Source organism: Fundulus heteroclitus, chromosome 9, assembly GCF_011125445.2.
Source record: "Fundulus heteroclitus isolate FHET01 chromosome 9, MU-UCD_Fhet_4.1, whole genome shotgun sequence".
Taxonomy (NCBI): domain Eukaryota; kingdom Metazoa; phylum Chordata; class Actinopteri; order Cyprinodontiformes; family Fundulidae; genus Fundulus; species Fundulus heteroclitus.
The window spans coordinates 21,835,726-21,855,352 of record NC_046369.1 but is presented as its reverse complement, the minus strand read 5'-3'; the positions used below and the strand labels follow the sequence as shown (position 1 = coordinate 21,855,352).

The 19,627-nt window shown below is 39.8% G+C and overlaps 1 protein-coding gene across 3 annotated transcripts in view; it reads right to left on the bottom strand.

The window, feature by feature from the left end:
- The window catches only part of agbl4 (ATP/GTP binding protein-like 4), a 464,476-nt gene that overhangs the window by 265,238 nt on the left and 179,611 nt on the right, over positions 1-19,627 (bottom strand). For all 3 annotated transcript variants that reach the window (XM_036141240.1, XM_036141239.1, XM_036141241.1), the window contains one exon: positions 15,230-15,324. In XM_036141240.1, the coding sequence (XP_035997133.1) occupies positions 15,230-15,324 (95 nt within the window). The remainder of the gene's footprint in view (positions 1-15,229; positions 15,325-19,627) is intronic.

The window sequence follows — 19,627 nt, the reverse complement described above, 5'->3', positions numbered from 1 at the left end:
CTAACATCTTTTCTATGACCACGCAGTGTGAAATGAGAAGCAACTCATTGCACCAGTGGGGGTTAAATAACTTGTTGCCAGGGCGAGAAACACGGCGGGGGAAGCCCTGCTTGTGTCAGGTATAGGCACATGCTCAAAGTTAATATGAGATCCTCGTGAGGGAGAGCCAGAGAAACACTAGTTTGAAAAGAAATTAAATTGATGTCAAAGCCAAACAGGGTTCAGTGTACAGAAACAGAAGCCAACTGGAGAGGCCAACAAGGGAAAAGTAAACAGGCAAAACTGGTCACAACAGGCAGGCAAACAAAGCATGCTGGATGGTCTATTCACATGAAGGCTTTCAAGGATCTGGCAGATACACACTGGGAGAGTAGGGCATATATAGTGATCTCCTCGGGTGCAGTGACTCTGCCTAATTAGAGCCACTGCAGGTGTAACTGCTCAGACCCAATCACCAGAGCAGAGCTAAGCAGGCAGAAAGTGACGTCATTGTCACTGCAGGCGGGATCTCACAAACAGGATCAGGCAGAAACATTACACTTTACACAAGCAGGCAATCACAGTAAAATGCTGAAAGGTGAGTGCACATTAACATCAAATGTATGTAGTAAAGTGACCAGTATGGCGAGTAAACATAATTAGCATAAAAACGACGATGAAGACGTAGATAAGGTGCGTTCAAACATTTTAATGATGTGTGGCAATTATTTAATTTTGCTAAGTTTTATCATATCACATATTTCTTAAACCAGTCTAATCGGTTAATTTTGCTTCTTTGATTGAAGACTGCATTTGTGTTTTTTTCTTGTACCATCAACCAATCACAGTTCTTAAAAGACAGTGTCACACCTAGTAACAGGGTCTACCACACCTCCTCACTAAGATAGAAAGTTCTGTTGTCTCCTTACTTAGAGCCGCTTTCAGCAACTATCAGAAATACTCTGAAGCTCAGACTCCACGGTAGGATCTTTCAGGCTAAGATGGGAGTTCTGAGAGAGGACTCTGAGAATCGTTGTGAATATTGGCACTGAAGTTTTTACATGTTGTTGATTTGGTGTCTTCATCACATTTTCCATAGACTGTTCAATGACATCTTGTTAACATCAGTATATAGAGAGGAAATCAAATGTATATTCAGTCTTAAAGGAGTCCCATCTACTGGCTCAAAGTGATTGTAAAAGAAAACACGATGCATCAAACTAATGACAGGTTAGTCATAATTACAGCAGAACAGAATAAGGTGAGAGGCGAATCATTATTCGCCTCTCAGCTGAGAAATTAATCAGAATTTTTGCAACCAGCAAAGAATGAAATCCCTAGTGGAAAAACCATGAAGCGACAAGGACATTTCATGCAAGCTAGCATGAAACTAGTAAGCTAGCAGGCAAACTGCTCAAAAGCTGACATTTGATAATTCTGCTTAACTACAGAAAGTTGTTTCTTTTTTTAACCCAAAGCATCAGTCATTGCAGGAGCATGCTTGTATTGCTCATTACAGTACCACACTGAGCAGCTATCTCCACATGAACATCCAAGTTAATGGGCCACAATAAAGACACCACTGTCTTCGTTTTATGGCTCAGTTTTCTAATGGCCTACTTGGGTTTCTTGAATGTTGTCTCACAGGAGTCATCGAGGTCTCTTTAAGATATCCAATATTCTCAACACACTCTTTCCTCCTGGCTCATGCCTCCCTCCATCCATTTTTACACTCTTATCCCTTTCCCCAGTCTTGCATGTTTGACAGCTACAGGCAGCCTGCAGTAGCCCAGGGCATTTTCCTGTGCCTTTGGTTTCATTAGTGGGCCCCAGATGCTCAGCTGCTTACAAAATTATAAAGGGCCGAAGCCAACTGCCTCCAGATGGGACCCATCTATATTCAGATGAACTGTTTCCTCACAGTCAGAGCAATCCCACCCTGATGTCCTACAGTGTTGTCAACAAACTTGCTGACAAACACAAACACAAGCAAGTACAAACAGATGCACACATTCATAGAACAAGCCAAGCAGACATGTTGTGCACACACCCCAAGCCACCCAGGCAGAAGGAAACCTATACATGCACACAGACTCGCGTGGCATTGCTCGCTACAGGAATATAATAGCTTTTATGGTGTTCTGTGGTTTTTGCTGTCAAGTTGGGCTTTTATCTGGCATTGGGAATACGACAGAGATGCAGGGGGGTGGGGGTGGGGGGGTCCATTGCACTTTTGCAAATGGTCCAATGGACATTTCGAGACATCAACACTACAACCATTTGTTTTTCAAACACACAAAAGCTTTAGCCAGTTTGACAAGAAATCATGAGAAACACCTTTCCAGTGATGGCTGCAATTTTATACTATATCTGTTGCAAATAAACACTAGATGCTTGAAATAACTGCAATTTGTTTGGAATTATTTGAGATACATGATACAAATAAATGGCATCAACTGCTAGGACTTAAAAGCAAACATATCATCGTTCTATCCATGTGTCACGGTCCCATCTGAGGTACATCAGGAAAACATGTAGGGTGACAAACTGCAACTGGATTTAAATTATAGTCCTTTTTGTTTTGAGATGGTTCGGTTCTCCAAAATCTACACTCCAGTTCACAACTTTCTTGTCAGACACCTAAAAACATTTGAGTCAAAGAGACAGGAGAACAGTTTCAGGAAAATCCCAAAAAGGCACATAGCAAGGGCTCAGATTTAAATATCCCAGAAAACCTTGGAGACTGAACATCAGTGTGTGTAAAAGGCATCAGTTGATGGGAGCCGCCATGGCATCCCTGATGTGCATAAATTAAGGCGTTCAACCTGCCCTTGAGCTCCTGATCTTAGATTTTTGATACTTATATACAAACATGCGAGTAAAAAATATTACAATTGCTCTCCACGACACATTTCTGGCCGGTACAGTGTTCATGTTTTGCAAAGGAAGCTTGGACTTTCAAGTTCTGCAGTTTAACTTTAAAAAATAACTCAAGGATAAGAACCTGTAAACTCTGTTTGGAGTTACTCGGCTTACCCTGACAAAACATTTTGCCAAGTTCATGACAACAGGCTTCCTGAACAAGGTGGGGTGAAGGGGAGGTCTTCTGTCTGCAATAATAAAGCCAGCTGTGACTTACAGTATAGTAATCATCGGGCTGTTGGCTGCAAAAACTGCAACGCCTCACCTAGTTCATTATAAAACGACACAACCAATTTGTACCTCTGCCTACTGCAATCTCCCAAATCTCCCTTGACAAAAGCATTTAGATTAGAGCGCTTTCAGAGGGAGGGCTGTGCTGACATGCCTACCCAGCCTGTAAAAGAGGAAATGAAGTGGCTTTTTAATTCTCCTCCAGGCATACATAAAACTGTCCAGGTAAGTCATTTTGTGGGTTGAATGGAGAGTCAGGGGCAAGTTGCCTCTCTGTCATAATACACTTAATGTTTCATTGCAAAACTGGGCATATGTGGTGTTGTGCACACCCACAGACACACATTGCATCCTTATCATCCACAAGATTATTAATCTATTTGCTAGATTTTGTCCCATTATTTCCTCCACATAATCCTCTTTCACAACCTCTGGCAGCATACTAATGAGTTTCTGTGAACAAGAAAAATGTGCGAGCTGTTGACTTCTGCAGTTGGAGTTCTTCTTCCTCCCTCTCGTTCTCCATCCTAATTTGTTCTACCTAAACGAATAAAGACTCACAGAAGGTATTGAAGAGAGGAAACAGAAAAGTAGCCTTTCATATTATAGAACAGCTCTTTCAGAATTTTCTCTATAAAATCTTTACAAACAACTACAGTAGGAAACATTTTTGTAAATCCCATTGCATAAATCCAGCTCTGGTTGCACCCAACCAGAGCTGGATTTGAGCCAAAGAACTTTAGGAAACAGAAAAGGCAGCTAATGTAATCTTTTTCTGAACTCAAATTTTACATCAGTCTGTTCCTTTAAAGTGGATAGGCCAATAATAGATACAGGGTGCTGCAAAAGTATTTATATTCCTTGAACTTCATTGTACCTTTTTATTTTGTGCCTTCGAAAAACACAAAGTACCTAGTTGGGGTTTTAAAATTTTGCAAATAAAAATTAATACAAAGTGTAGTGCGGGGTTTCCCCCATCGTATTACAGGCCTGGTGGGCCGTCAGGCTTTACTCACCCCACTGCCAGGCTAAGCGTTGTTTGTTTATTTTAAATGCCTTGATGTTTGAGAGCAACATAAAATGATCAGTAAAGTTCCCCTCTGAGAGAAAACCTCCTGGTCAACACAAGCTAACATAACGCTAGCTGTTATTAGCTTGACACACACTATGGTACATGGTTATTCAAGCTGTATCAAGGAACGTGGCTCGCTCTTCCAATACCCTATTCCGAAGGGACATTTGGGATACATATATATATATATATATATATAGATATAGATATATATAGATATATATATATATTTATATAATCATTTTGACTGAAGTTAAAGCCTGAGCTAACAGGCTAAGCTGCCCACTAACGACCTTCGAAACAATGCTGTGCTGATATGTTTTGGGGTGTTTTACCGTTATAACAAACTTTATTGCCATAAGTGTAATGTTCTGTTCTGGTTCATGTTGTTGTTTTGGTTAAGTTAACTTTCCTGCCTTAGGGTTTATTTCTGTTTCTAGTTTTGTATTGTATTGGATTCATGTTTAAACTTAACTGTTTTAGTTATCTGGTCTTCTTTATTAGATTTGATTAAAGCTTGTGTTCTGTTCAGTCTTAGCCTTGTTTTCTATCTTGGGTTTTCTCTTCATGGTTATTTTTGCCCTGTAGTTGTTAGTCTTAGTTTCTGTCCCATCAGCCTCTCAGTCACTTCCCCTTCCTTGATCACTCTCACCTGTTCCTAGTTAATTAGAAGTCACATGGTTTCACCTGTCTATTTAAACCCTCCTCAGTTTTCTGTTTGTTGCCGGAACTTCTCACACACATTTCATTGGTAAGAGCCCTTCAGCATTTGTATGTATTCTGATTACCTGACCAGTTCCTCTGGTTTTTTTTTTTTTTTAGTCTGTCCCAGTTTTTGTTGTCACCTGGATGTTTGCTCTGTACACCTTTTTGGATTGTTTTTTGTCTGCCTTCCTGACCCATCATCTCCTCAATAAATCCCGTCAAGTATTATTTTAGTGTCTGGCTGAATGCCGGGTTCATCTCCTCATAATTCATTACACATAAGGGTTTTGTACACCGATAGGACATTAATGTTTATGTTTTCCAGTCCTCTCATTCCAGCAAAAATATAGTTTCACAGTCTTCTTAAGGGAGCGCTCAATTGGCGCTAGCATCAGCCACTATTAGCTTCTCTAATACTCGCTAACACCCCAGTTAAATGTAATGCTGGTTTTAGTTAGCTCCACCACAATAGTCTCATGCGCATTATAATACAACATTAACAGAGAACATTAATGTTGATTTAATGGTGTTTTGTGTAACTTAAGATTAACTCATTAAGCTAAAGTAAATACGGCCGTGCCCGACACTCGTCATTTCCAGGTCATCATCCGGTACAGCACCTTCTAGCTTCCTAAATTACCAATTTGAGTCTAAATTATTTCCTGGAGAAATAATTACATTATAATAAAATCAAGTGTGCTAAATGTTATTGATTTTTATTTAATAACATCAAAGATGGTTGGTGTGTGGTGTTGCAGCTTTATTATGGCTGTTAGTAGCGTCCTCAGCCTCGTCCTTTCTAATGAGCCTGCTCTATACAGCATGTTTTGTGTCTGAAAAAAGTGGTAATATCCTTTATAGAAGCACATACCCTTGCATTAGGTTGCACAATTAATTGCAAAACCAAGTAATCAATAACCTGATTAATTTTTTTTAAATTGCAAACAAGAATCTGCAGTTTATGCATTTCTGGGGTCTCATTTATAAAGCTTGGATACACACAAAATAGGGCCTGAAACATACGTACACCAGTTTACACAAAAAAGTTGGGATCTATAAAAAAAAATTAAAAACTTGACTGGAAAATGTGCGATCCTGACAGCAGCTCTGACCCATGCATACACTCATTTTGGAGACAGGGGAAATTAGCGGCGCAGATGATAGAGTCCTCTCAGATATTCCATTTCACTACATGTCAGACTTTAATCATAGATCATCTTGATCATAAGCATTGAAAACCACAGTGTTATTTATTCTTGCACTGGTGACACTTAAGTATACACATGGGACATTTGAAATAAATAAAAAAAATGCCCATAAGCCATCTTAAATAAAAGTCATCACATTCCTCTCTCTATTGATTACCAGGCTGAGGTGTACCACAGATAAATAGATCATTGTGACAAGGTGTTCGGCAATCACTTTAATTATTGTATTCGTGCGTAATGCTGCTCGGTGGATGCATTGGCACTGTTGGAAGACAGTGCACATGAGAGAATTGAGGAAACGTGGTTTCAGGGATCAAATACTTCCTGGCCAAAAATGAGGACTGGCCAATATCCCGCTTTTGACTCAGAGCATTGCGTTCTGCTATGGCCTACAGAGGAACGTGGCCACACCTCCTTCTCAGGTGCTCAAAGGCAGCCCTCCAACCCGCAGAGCGCAAAGGAGGTGCACCCACCGCTCACACCCTGGCAGCGCTTAGTGGCCATCGGCTTCCTAAATGGTTTTTGTAGTTTTTCTGTTCTGTTTTTCTCTTCTTTTTTGTCAACTTAAGTCTGGTTGCACCATATGTTAATGTTTACCTTGTTTATCCTGTTTATGTTTATCTTATTATTAGCCATGTTAGCTGCTAATCCTTTCCTTCTGAACAGAGGATTACTGGAGGGGGGTGGGGGGAATAGTGCTGGTCATTTTTGCAGCTGGACATTTCCCTGTGTCAATTTGAAACCGCGAGAGGAAAGAGACGCTGCACAGTAAGATTGCCGAGTATGTCAGCAGGGCAGCTGTGTCAGTTCGGACATGAAAATGGCTCATATAGTATTTATTTTGACAGATATAACATAAAAATGTTTTTTTTTTTAAATATTATTGATAAGAAAATAGGTTTAGAACCCTGATTCATGAGTACAATCTTGGCTGCATATTAGATAGATGTTCCTTTGTTTTTTTGCAATGTCTTGGTAGGATTTCAGTTATCATATACTATTTCTATTTTTAAATGATGGATTGAAAAGTGCTTAGTGAGATGTTCAAAACCTGGGTTACCTTGCGTTAAACTTCTCTACATCCTTGAAATATCTAATCTATTCCTTGATTGTAAACCCTTGAGCGGTTCACAGAATTGCATATAACTTTAAAATGCACAGAGGTAGACTATCAGTCAAATGACTTCTAAAACAATGTTGGTTGCACTGTATTTTATTTAAGGGCATCAGAGTAAAGGAGGGTGAATATTTCAAATACTTGTGAAAAAAACAGAAAGAAATACCAACCTTTTATTTTCCTTCCACATCCAGTCTACAACACAAAATCCCAAATTAACTAATTTAAATGTGTAGTTGTGTGTGACAATGAACATGGTCTCCCCTTTAAAATATGTCAGGTCTTCGCGTTGAGATAGAGGCCACACTCACAGTATACTGCTGGTATAATAAAAACTGTGTTTTGTAACGACTTGGCAGATAAGCTTTTAAACTGAGAAACACGGGTGTGAAAAGATGTGAAACTTCTGTCTTTGTGGATCAGTCCAAAGCCGGGCAAAAGAAAGCTGAGGAAACAAGCCTAACCAAAACAGTACTTCAACTTACTAAATATGAACAGAAATTGGTTTCTGTTTAAATTATCAGCAAGACATGAAAACAAATCAGGCGTTTTATTATACCACAGACACACTTGTGGCTAATAGCCTTTGTTATTACATTCTGAGGACACTATATGGGTAGGATTTATTTCATTTCTTCTTATCCTTGGGGAGCCATATGTAGGAGGCCAGGCCATTGCCATTTATATTACTTCTGTGTATGCTTAGGTTATGCATGTGTCTCGGATTCCAACCACAGGACAGAGAGGTAAAGGCAAGGTTTGGGACCACAAGTGTTTTCAGATAGCTGAGTGGGGGGGTGTTTGGTGTTTTTCTGCAGCGGATCTGTTAAGAAATCAGTCGTTCGTCTCGGTTTTATTGCACAAATTAACCGCGACGGTCTTGTCCTGTTTGCCCTTAATTAACAAGTGTTCAATCCTCCTATTAATTAGCACAAGCTATTAGCTATTTTACATCACTCTTCATTTGTCGACAATTAAAGTGTCTATTATTAAAAGGCATGGCACATGGTTAATTGTGCAAGTGGTTCAGCGGCAGGCGATCGAGTCTACAGGGTCTGCTGTAGTTATCTTACAACCTTTACGTTCTGTTCATCTTCAATTTTCTGCCTGAAATCCCCCAGAGAGGAACCATCTTGCTCACCATCATCACCCCCTGCCTGTGTTTGGACTCAGATGGTCCTGCTCCGCACTGCAGCAGGTTTCATTGAGGCGAGTGCCATTTTCCTTCATACCGCAAGCCATATGAGTAAAACAGATTCACAAAGGTCCAGTTCATCTGCTGTACTGAAGGGGCTGTCTAAAGATGTAACTTGTGTTTTTTTTGGTCACTTTCACTACACATTTCCATAGCAAACTTTACAGTTTCATGGATGATTTTCAGATAACTTTGATTTCTGATTTCTGATTATATTTAAACTCTACTTTGTGATTTTCTTTCTGATTCAGATTTCCAATAACCTTACCTGCAAGAGGAATTCTCAGGGGAATTTGTGCATTCATGAACATACAAGAATCCATCTAGTACCGCCTTGGCATCAACCAAAAACGGTTTGGGCCAATCACGATGCAGTCTTGAGGTTTAAGGCGGGACACACCACTGCCACAAAAGCAAGAGCTGCTGAGGCCAAAGCTGAAACCAACTTTTGGTAGTGCTACACTTACATAGCTCCATGACAAAATTAGTTACATCAACATTCAATTTCCCTTTGGGATAAAAAAAAGTATTTTTGAATTGAATTGAATTATCAGTCTGGTTGGCTAAGTTAGATTTCCATTGTTTTTATCTAGAATAGGAGATAAGTTCAATATATTTTAAGGATGGTCTCCAACTTTCCTGAAAGCCAGTAGAAAGAGATTTGTGTGAGAGAATTGAGATCCGAAAACTTCTGCCTGCAGAATGTATGCTAGCACACAGCCCATCCAGTGACATCCATCTTAATGTTTATGTTCCCAACTGGGATGGCAGGTGACGGTGGACATATATACATATTTAGCTGTGATACATTGAAAATGTTAGGTTTATAGTTTAGAAAGCTCATCAGGCCTTGTTCTGCTACTTTATTCAAAACATCTAATTTGATACAGAGAAGATACTCAACAGATATGTCCCTTAAGGCAGACAGTACACTCACAGGTGTTTAAACTAAATTGATGTTAATGTGTTCGACCAGGAGTCTTCTCCTCTGAAGGAGAGTCAATTGTTTACTCAAAATAATATAAAAATAAAGACTGAAAAAAATCCTTTATTGTCCCACCTTAGGGAAATTTGGGTGTGATGGTGTTGAAAAACACATGTTTATACACTAAATCAGTAATGAAAAAAACAAACTAATCTAATCTGAAGTTAGTTCTAAAGCAACAGAGAATGAAATTCCTGACATACAGGTTAGATCAAGTTGGATCTACAATGAAATGTCTTGCCAAAATGAGCAGTGCACTTTGCTGTCAGTTGTAGCAGATGATCGCGCATACTGAGCTGGAATCTTTCTGCTAAAAGGAAGGGCTTCCTCTGCACTGTCGCCACATGTTTGATCAGTGTGAGGAATTTCTGAAAAGTCACTGACTCGATGCAAATCTCTCGTAGAAAAAAAAATTATAATGCCATGGTATCATGTTATCAAGGGCAGTTAAGGGAAATAGATGTATTTTCTTCTTGGTTTATTTTCACTCAGGACACTACGGTTGTCAAAAGAAGAACAAGAATGTAATTCACATTAAATAAAGCTTCTGAGGTCAGTGCTCGAACGGAAAGGAGACCGACCATCAATTTGGACAACAATGGCAACAAAGGAGGAGTGAACAACCTCAACAAAGTGACAAGGACATACAGCTGCAATAGGAAAACTGCCCGTTGGCCTCTTGTGATAGTCAACAATATCATTGACATATCCACCTACAATGCCTGTCATAGCGAGTAAGCTAAGCTCTACCTGGAACTGGAGGAGGTTCCTTCTGGAGGAGCTTGGAAATTCCTTTGACTCCGTGCATGAGAAAGTGACAGGGCCTTCCCAACACAGCAGCTTCAGCGACATGCGCTGGTAAGAGCAGTGCAGTAACCTGAGCCTGGCCCTGATCAAGACCTCTCTCAAGCAAAACACAAGGGGACAAAAGAGAAAGCAATGCAGCTCCTGCCCTGTCCAGACTACAAAACATGGAGAATCTGCTACAAGAGCGGGAAACGTGTGCAAGTTCAACGCATCTAAAGATTCCTACCACTGCCTTGAAGGAGCAGAACCTGCAGTCAAGTTGTCAATTTGAGTCAAGTCTTCAAATTTAAAAAATGAGCCAAAGTGAGCAAGGTAATGTACTACTGTTCAATGACATTTTACTTAATTTGATATTATTTCCCTGTTTAGGTGTATAGTCAACTGCTGGCTAACATACATATCTGGACTTTATTTACAGTATCTCTGCAACCCATGATTGAATTCAGCAAACTAGGAAACAGAACTATTTATTACAAGTTTAATAAACTGTATGAAGAACGAATAAAAAAAATTATGTTAGAAATAAAGTTGCATATCTGAATAAATAACACACCCACCCTAACCAAATGAAAACAAGAGCAGGAAGAATCACACAGAGCAGCCTCTTCCTCTCGCCCTCCGTCTCCCCTCTCCTCACCCCTCACCCTCACCTTCTGCCAGGACGTAACAGGTGGCAAGTCAGAAAATAAAAAATGAATCGCAGTCCGGAGCGTTGCTGATTGACAGAACAATTACCGCAAACATGCGCCTCGATGGGGAGGCAGACACTTCCAAATAGAATTTCACTTTGCTGTTGCATCACCTGCTTACAGGAGGGATTTCAGTCGGAATGCAAAAGCTACCTGACTGACTCACTGATTGACTGTATGTCTATGTGTCAGACTAGCAGCTGAGCGCAGCTGGTTTAAAAAAAAAAAAAAAGAAAGAAAAAAAATCACTATTTTGTTGTATTTGTTGCCTCTTATAATAAAGAAAGGGTGACAAAAAAACAACAGATTTGCCCTTGAACAAGGTTGATTGGTTCCAACTTTAGTAGCAATGTTTAGCAACTAATCCACCCCCCCCCACTCCACCCCAGAAAAAACACCTGACTGTTCATCCGTTAGCTAAAGTTAGAGGTGAAGCTATTTTTATCCACACACCTACAGACTAACTACTAAAATGGAAAGTTAATTAAAGGACACCCTCCAAATCAGAGTGTTTTCATTATGTAATACATCACAAGTTTAATGTGACAGAGACTTTGTGAAGAAAAAAAATGCCCTCTTCTCATTACATTTTTAATGGGTTTTAATAATCAGTGCATTTCTAAAGGGTGTGAAAATATATAAAAATGTAAATTAGTTGGTTGCTGAATTTAAGAAAAGTCAGACTACCAGTAAAATATTCTTGCGCAATAAAACAGTCTGATCTCAAAGAGATCAGTTGAGACTGATCTCAAAGAGTTGAGCTCTGCAAGATGGGACAGAGGCTTCAGAAAAACCTTCACAAAGGTAAATGACAAAAGGTAAACTGATTATTTGACTGAATGAACGCATAGGTTTCCTTTTCACTTCAACGAAAAAAATATTTGCTTATCCATTTGTCTTGAAAAACGCGACATTCAGCATCCGCTTTTCTTTTTTTTTGCCGTCACCATGATCGACACCTGTCCATCTACTCATCTCAATACTGTTGTGTTCACTGACCCCAATCCTAGCTCGGACATACGCGTTACTGGCATTTATATATCATACCATTTCTATTTGTTTTTTTCTTAACCAGGCTTTAATCGTTTTATCCATTCACTTGAAATTGCATGGCGAGCTAGATGGAAGAGTTGGGAGGGGCTTATATGGCCAAGAGGCCGTAGGTTCCACACTCCTGGTTGAAACCACGCTCAATTGGTAATAAGGGATTCAAAATATACCAAGAAAAGAGGGAAACGTTTACAGAAGGCATGTATATATATATATATATATATATATATATATATATATATATATATATATATATATATATATACACACACATACGTGTGGTTGCAATTACTGGTAATTTAAGACAACGTTGACCTTTTTTATCATCCTGAACTAGCCTGAATTTTGCTCTCTGAAATCAAGAAGGTGTTTTCATCCACCCGACTGCCACTCACTGGATATTTTCTTTTTGATGGACCATCCTCTAAACCTGCGAGATGGTTGTGTGTTAAAATAGAGTGGATCAGCAGTGAAATACTCAGACCAGTCTGTTTGGTACCAGCAACGTCCTTTGAATTCCTTATCCTCCCTATTCTAACGCTCAGTTTCATTAGCAGCAAACTGTCTACATCACATACTGATGCTTAAATGCTTCTTCTAAGTGTTTCTGCCATGTGATTGGCTGATTCCCCATGTATGCAACTGAAAAGATCTACTTTGTCAAGATGCTAGTGTTTACATAAGCATTAAAGCAAAACGTTTATCAATTTTTTAATTTATTTGATGTTTTGCACGCAAAGCAATAAAACAGCCCATTATTTCAGGCCATTTGTTCAAATTCTATCACACTTTCCCCTTTTCTGAAATGATTGATGCAGTCTCATGCAACCTTGCTGGCCATTATCCCAGTCACGGCATTCCAGCCTCCAACATCTGCATTAAACCATGCTCCCTGACTTTCTAATTAGCTTATTTCGGAAAATAAGGATCCCGAGCAATTCTTTGCTCTAGCAGTCTAACAACAAGCAGACCGCAGGGAGCGCGGTTGGCACTTACTGTCACCGAGGGGGCTGTTGTGTTCGACAGACTAGTACAAGAAAATATGGCTTGCTCTCTTTTCTCTGACTCATAAACACTCACACTTTTTCACTCTGAATGTTAAGTCAATTCCCAGTTTCTAGTGTCGATTGGTATTTTTGGAAGTCACAATGAATAATGAATACGGTACTTAGGTTGGTACAAATTAACAGCTCTGCTTGCATCCAGCTGTTTGTCTATTGAAGTTTTCAGTTTTGCTTTTCTATGGCATAGCGGGGGAAAAATTTGAGTGAGGTAAGTTATCTACTCATGACAACTTCATCATTAATTCGTTGCAAATCTCAGAATGATTCATTCTGTACCTATATATATATATATTTTTTTTCCTTATCATACCTTACATGTCGCTTGCAGCTGTGCTATAATGTGAGATGATACAGCCTTCTGGTGTCTCCTGGCTAGAAAAGTCATGGAGGGATGGACTAAAGGAAAAAGGGGATTGAGTGAGGGATAAACGATAGATCCCTCCACCTGTAGCAGTGAATGTCCTGCTGGACTGTAATCTGCCAGTTGTCTCTCTCAGAGATGCCCAGCTTTGCTGAGGCCAGTCGAGCTCTGCAGCCTCCAGCACCAAATGAAGCCGAAGCCCCAGGACATAAGGCACCTGCATGGGGAGATAAAGGCTTCATCTCCTTAGCTAAAACTGACGATCCTTTTGATAAAAACAGACATAAGGGTGGTGGGCGGTGGGGAGCAATCTTTTGCTTCTCACTCTCCCCACTTCTCTCCTCCATGTCTACCTGTCTCTGTAATCTCTGTCTTGTTTTTTTTTTTTTGTGTGTGTTTTTCTCCTCCAACCTCTATGTCTGTCTTGATGTTGAAGCTTCTCTCCCTCCCTTCATTTTTTTTTTTTTCCTCCAACCTAAGCTGTGCCAGTTTGGACCAGACAGGTGAAGCTCTCCACTCTGCCTTTATTTATTTATTCCATATCTGTAACTGTCAAAAAGAAGATTGCTAGTTTAGGAGCTGTCTGCGCTTTGTTGTGCTCATAGAAAGTCAAATAGAGGTGGCTGTGTTAAAAGCATCTTGACCACTTTCTGGGGACACAGACAATGACAGTCGCAGTCTTGGAAGCCTAGAAACTGTTGAAAATAGCTTTACAAATGCGGGAGACTTTATGCCCCTTAGATAGCATGGTGCCAAGAGGAGTGGTTAAAACAGTTTTAGCCTTTTGAAGGCAAATGGAGTCAAGTGTCAGCGATGTTAGATTCTGCTACATCTGAATAACGGGAGAATAAAAAGACACAAACACTAAATTGGTAAATACTTTGTCTACAGGGTTGTACGGTTTACATAAACAGATTTAAAAAAATGCATTTTAGCGAACCAAAAAGTTAAACAGATAATTTAAGATTAAGCCAATGTAGAGGTCAGAATCATTCACAGCAAAGTATTTCTTCACAGTGCAAAGGTACTTCCACTTCAGGAACCTTTTCCAGCAAGCAGGGTATAGTTGAAGAGAACAGGTACAGGGAGACGCTTTAAAACCATTTAAACATTCATACCTCCGCATGAGCAAACAACAGTGACAGCTGCAACTAGACAAGGAATGAAAACAAAGAGAGCAAGGAGGTTAAGTTAAGCTGCGCCATGTTGCACTGTGCTGTACTCCAGACAGCAGTTCATCTTTCCTGACTACGGTGTCTTGCCCATTGTCTCTTCCTATTAGCCTGCGCCCGGCACGCTACGGTTGGTGCGAGCACGGGCCCGGCAGACGTGCACAGCTCAGGGTGGCAGATGCCTGCCGCTTTTGCCGATGCCCTCCATCAACCGATGACAGATGTCAGGGCTCCTCTTGGATGGCAACACTTCATCATACTCCCCTGTTCTCCGCCCCGCTGGATTCACCAGCCTGCTTGGCAGACACCTCGCCCAACCTCACTGCACCATGCCCATTCCCTCCTGGCCCCACCTATTCTTCACACTCACACATGCATAGCTATCTCTGCATCCATCAGTCAAACATTATTACATCAGACAGCCATCAGACGTGAAACCATAGGATAACATGCTAATGCATCCAGATGCATCCGTTCTGGACAGCTAAAGTTTCGCTCAGGGAGGCGAGCATGTGGGTGTGGGTGTGTCTGTAAGGGAATTTGTGTGTAAACTGCAGGGCAGATACTCTCAGGGTTCTAACATCTTCTGTATGTGGATTATTAACGCAGGTGAAATACATGTAATGTATTCAGTAGAAAATACATATGGAGGTGTGCGAGATTTTTACTTACCATTTTGGCCTGCTGGTAGACTTGACAACAGGGGACATGCCATCTCTGTACAGACTCTTGGTCTTTGAGAAGTTAACCATGTTGAAAATCACCCTCTGAAATAACAAAAAACAAGAACATTGCACCGGTAATTATTCTTATTTTTTTTTTTTTTACTATTTTCAAGATATCATGTAAAGTTATTTAACAAAACCAGTAAACATCAATTCAAATGCAGCCTTAAAACTTTGGTTTGACTAGAGCTCATGTTTTCCACACAAATGTAATAATACTCGTGTGAAGTGGAAGGGAAGTGATAAATGATTTTACAAGAATTTTACAAAAACAAATCTGAAATGTGTGGTGTGCATCTGTATTCAGCCCCTTTTAGTCTTATATGCGTAAATAAATTGCAGTGCAATCAATTGCTATTAAAATCTATGAATTACTGACAGAGAAATCTGTGAGTAATTTAGCCTCCAGCTGTTCTGTGAAAACCTCAGAGATTAGTTGGAGAACATAACTGAACAAACGGCACCATGAAGACCAAGGAACACAGCAGATGGGTCACGGATAACGTTTTGGAGAGCACAGGGTTTAGTTATATAACCAAGTCCCAAACTCAAATTAGACAAAAATAACATCTGTCCTGCAGACAAAGTATAAATGCAACAAACTCTTTCTGATTTTTCTTTGTAAGAAATTCTGAAATTTTGGTGAGGGTAATATTAAAAGGTACTGTACAAGCTTTATTTTGTTTTCAGTTTGCTTCAACTCATGTCACATGGTGACATGAGCCACAGATGGTTGCATGTTGTGGAAAGAAAGTGTCACTGCCACCAGAAATATAACCAATGGCACAAAAATCATGGCATGTTAGGATTACATTCTAGAAATAAGTCAGTGTTAATGTCCCGCAGATGATCCCATGTTGTGGAAGCAACGTTTCTGATAAAAAAGGCAGCAGCTCAGGAGTGCCAGCCTTTAATCTGGGAGGACATTATAGTTCTCCCCATAGGGATGCCGCCTGGCCAAACCCGAAAACATTAAGCCTTGCCTGGAGCGCAGCGGACAGTCGTTCTGTCTGGCTGTAAGCCTCCTCTGGCCCTACAGACTTTGAATATAGCTAGCAAATTCTGGAACAGATCTCCCTTCACCTCTTTCCTCCCGCCTCCAGTTTGATTAGGATCAGGACAAGTGAGGAAATGTGTGGGGAGAAATTAATCGATTTCTATATATTTTTTATAAAGTCAAAGAAAATGTAATGGTAATGCTGTGGTGGTGTAAATGAATCCTATTGATGGGGCATATCAAATTACCAACTAAGTCTAGGTGGTGGAAGTTAACTGGGTGCTACTGAAATCCTATTACAAAATCCCCCACCCTCCTCTCCCTCCCTTTCTTTTTCCTCCTCCTCATCCATTTCTGCCTTTTTCCCCTGCCTAGCATCAGAGGAATGGGGATTGCGGATTGTGGCAGGCTGATTCAGACTTAGGTAAAATGACATCTAACTGATGTTGAGACTGGCAGCAGGCTCCTGTAGCAGGGAGATAAGACCATTGCTGCTGGCATTTCAATTACACTTTACTGCCCCGCACATCTGTTGAGAGAGCTACTTTTCAGCCTTTTCCCCTCAGGCAAATGCAGCCTTACTCTGACTCCACTGCCTTTCTTTGACTGCACAGCCCTTTCCTCATTCTTTATCTGCAACAAATTCAGATTGTCTTAGTCTTTAGATTCACTCTAACCACCGTTTGTAATCTTTTTGTTTTGCCAGTTTAACTGAGAAGTAGCTAAAACTTGACAGTTGACAAGGATGGAGGCAAAAGAAAGGAAGGAGACAGAATCACAGGCACCATGCCATATGAAACAAGGGTGGCAAACAGTCAAGCGGAGGAGAAGGTGGTTAAACAAGGTAAAAAAAAAAGTAATGCACAAAAAGACAAATGGACAAGAAAACAGATGCTTAGGGATAAATAAGGTAGGAAAGTTATTATGGGAAGGAACTCAAATTAAATGGAGTTCCTCTGTCTGTGGAAAGACATTAGAGATAAAACAAGCGCTGAGTAAGAAGGAAACAAGATATGCAGACAATCTGTGGCTCATGGAATAAATTTGAGTTAAACAGAATAAAAAATAATCACAAACTTTGTGAGGCTAAAAAAAAAGAAGGTAGGAAGAGCTCAGGCCTCAAACCTGGCAACAAATAATACTTTTATCTGGGTGCATCTGCTGCTTTGCCATATCTTTCTTCTGTAGTTTTGGTTATTTTGTACCCGAGATGTACCAGGTATTTCACACTGTCCTTGGTCAAGTTCGTACTTGCTTTAGGGATGGTTTCCACACTTTGAAACTCCATTATGTAAAGTCATTTTCTATAATCTGTATCATTGCTTATTGTGATTTTATGATTTAAATAATGTATACTAGGTCAATCAGGGCTATTTTTTTCGTTTGATTAGATTATTTTTTTCAGGAGTCAACTAACAAAAAACTACCTAAATTCAGAAGTTATTCTACATTTAGGTAACATTTCAAGCCAGAGTTCAGGGAATTTATTTTTACTTTTCTCCTAAATTCTCAGAAATCCCTAAATACCAAGAGATATAAACTTAGATGTAAGAGTTAACCACACAAGTACAAAATAGTGTCTTTATGGGTGAGAAATTTCAGGTAGCTGGGATGAAATGGCTAAGGTGGGGTACAAATGAAGGTTCAAACTTGTGAAGGAGTAAAAAGATCCATAGCTAGGTGCATAAGTGAATTGTGGGGGGTTTCTGTATTTGTGGTTGTATTTAATAAAGAATGTGTTTATTTTGAGCTTTACTTAATCCCTAGAAACCTCAAACTCGTGATACTGTCAACAGTAACAATCAGCATCATTTGTCACTTAGAGAAGTTAAGAGACTAACCCAAACTCACCCGAGGTGTGATGTGGTTTTGTTAAAGCAAGCTCAAAGCACAAGTATAAATCTAGTCTTATTCTGTCTGGATGAAAATGAGTGTGCATTTTCATCTTCTAATCACAGCCCAAAATCCCACAGTTTTTGATGACACTTTCACCAAAAACAACTAGAAACTGTTTGATAAAGCAAGTTCTTTCTCTGGTTATTATTAAGATTTTCTTCTATGGTGCATGTTGCCATCCATGTCAAACAAACTTCTATATATTTCACGGATCCAAATCAAAACTCTAATCTTATTCAAATATTCATTGTAAATGTATTGACTTGCTCTGTTTTTCTTCTAAAGCCCCATTTTTCAAAATTATCTTACTGTATAGTTTAAATGCCATAAGTACACTTAACACCATACAGCTAAAAGGATAAGCTTGGTTTCAGAACCAAACTCTGCATATGGCAATGATCAGTGTGCGATTTGCAGAAAAACCAGATGGGGGGATCATTTCAAATGTCTTATTAATGAACATAAGAACAAGATTATATATGGACTGCATGCTTGCCGCTGCAGCGTATCTTGCATGCATGTTTCCCCTGTAATGACAGGAAGGAAAATCCGAAAGAAAAAAGAAAAAAAGAAAAGAAAAAAGGAGTTATCCCAATAAACACAGGCTAAATGGCATGCATTTTTTTCCTAAATATGATCACAGCGGCAAGTTTGTCACTCCACTATGGGCGCCAGCATAGCAACGCGCTAGCAGGTGCTCTTTCAGGTAACTAGCTAGATCCAGTAGGTTAGACTATTGTTTTTAAACTTGCGCCATCTACTGTCGGGACTCGAGAGTGGGTATTAGTTTATTGTAACCGCTTCGAGCAGAAAACGTAATAATACTCTTTAAAAACAAACAAAAAAAAATTAAATTAACAAATTTGAAGGACACAATACCTGTATTAATATACATTTTTAAAAATCCATAATATAACTTATTCAGACCAGAGGGGGGATGAATCCCCCCTAGGGGTAAAACATGAATGACCAGAGAGGGGGACATCACAAACAGAAGGGGGGTAAATCCCCCCCACCCCCCCAGCAAATCGCACCGAGGCAATGATCAACTTTTCAAGCAGTCACAGCAAAGGTTGGGTGTAATTTAGCATACATATGCCCAGAGATGAGTACTGAGACACACTGACTAGAGTTTGCATTAACAATAGAACTACTAAACACAAAGGACAAATTTCTGTGGTACAAACAGTGACGTGCAGTCAGGGGAGGCAATCATGGAAAGAAAGAAAATATATAATAATGATAACATAATATAAATTGTGATTCACTAAGTCATTTGTAATAAAAGCATTTTTTTTATCTACTTTCCTCATTTTTGATCATATTCTCTTTAAAATCACAGAATTTTTGCTATTTTTCATGTAAATCCTTGGTGCCGCTTGATAGTGAAGCCGGTGAGGCCGCAGCGAGCTTGGCCTCCCCTGGGATTGCGCAATCCCATGTTAACTGCGC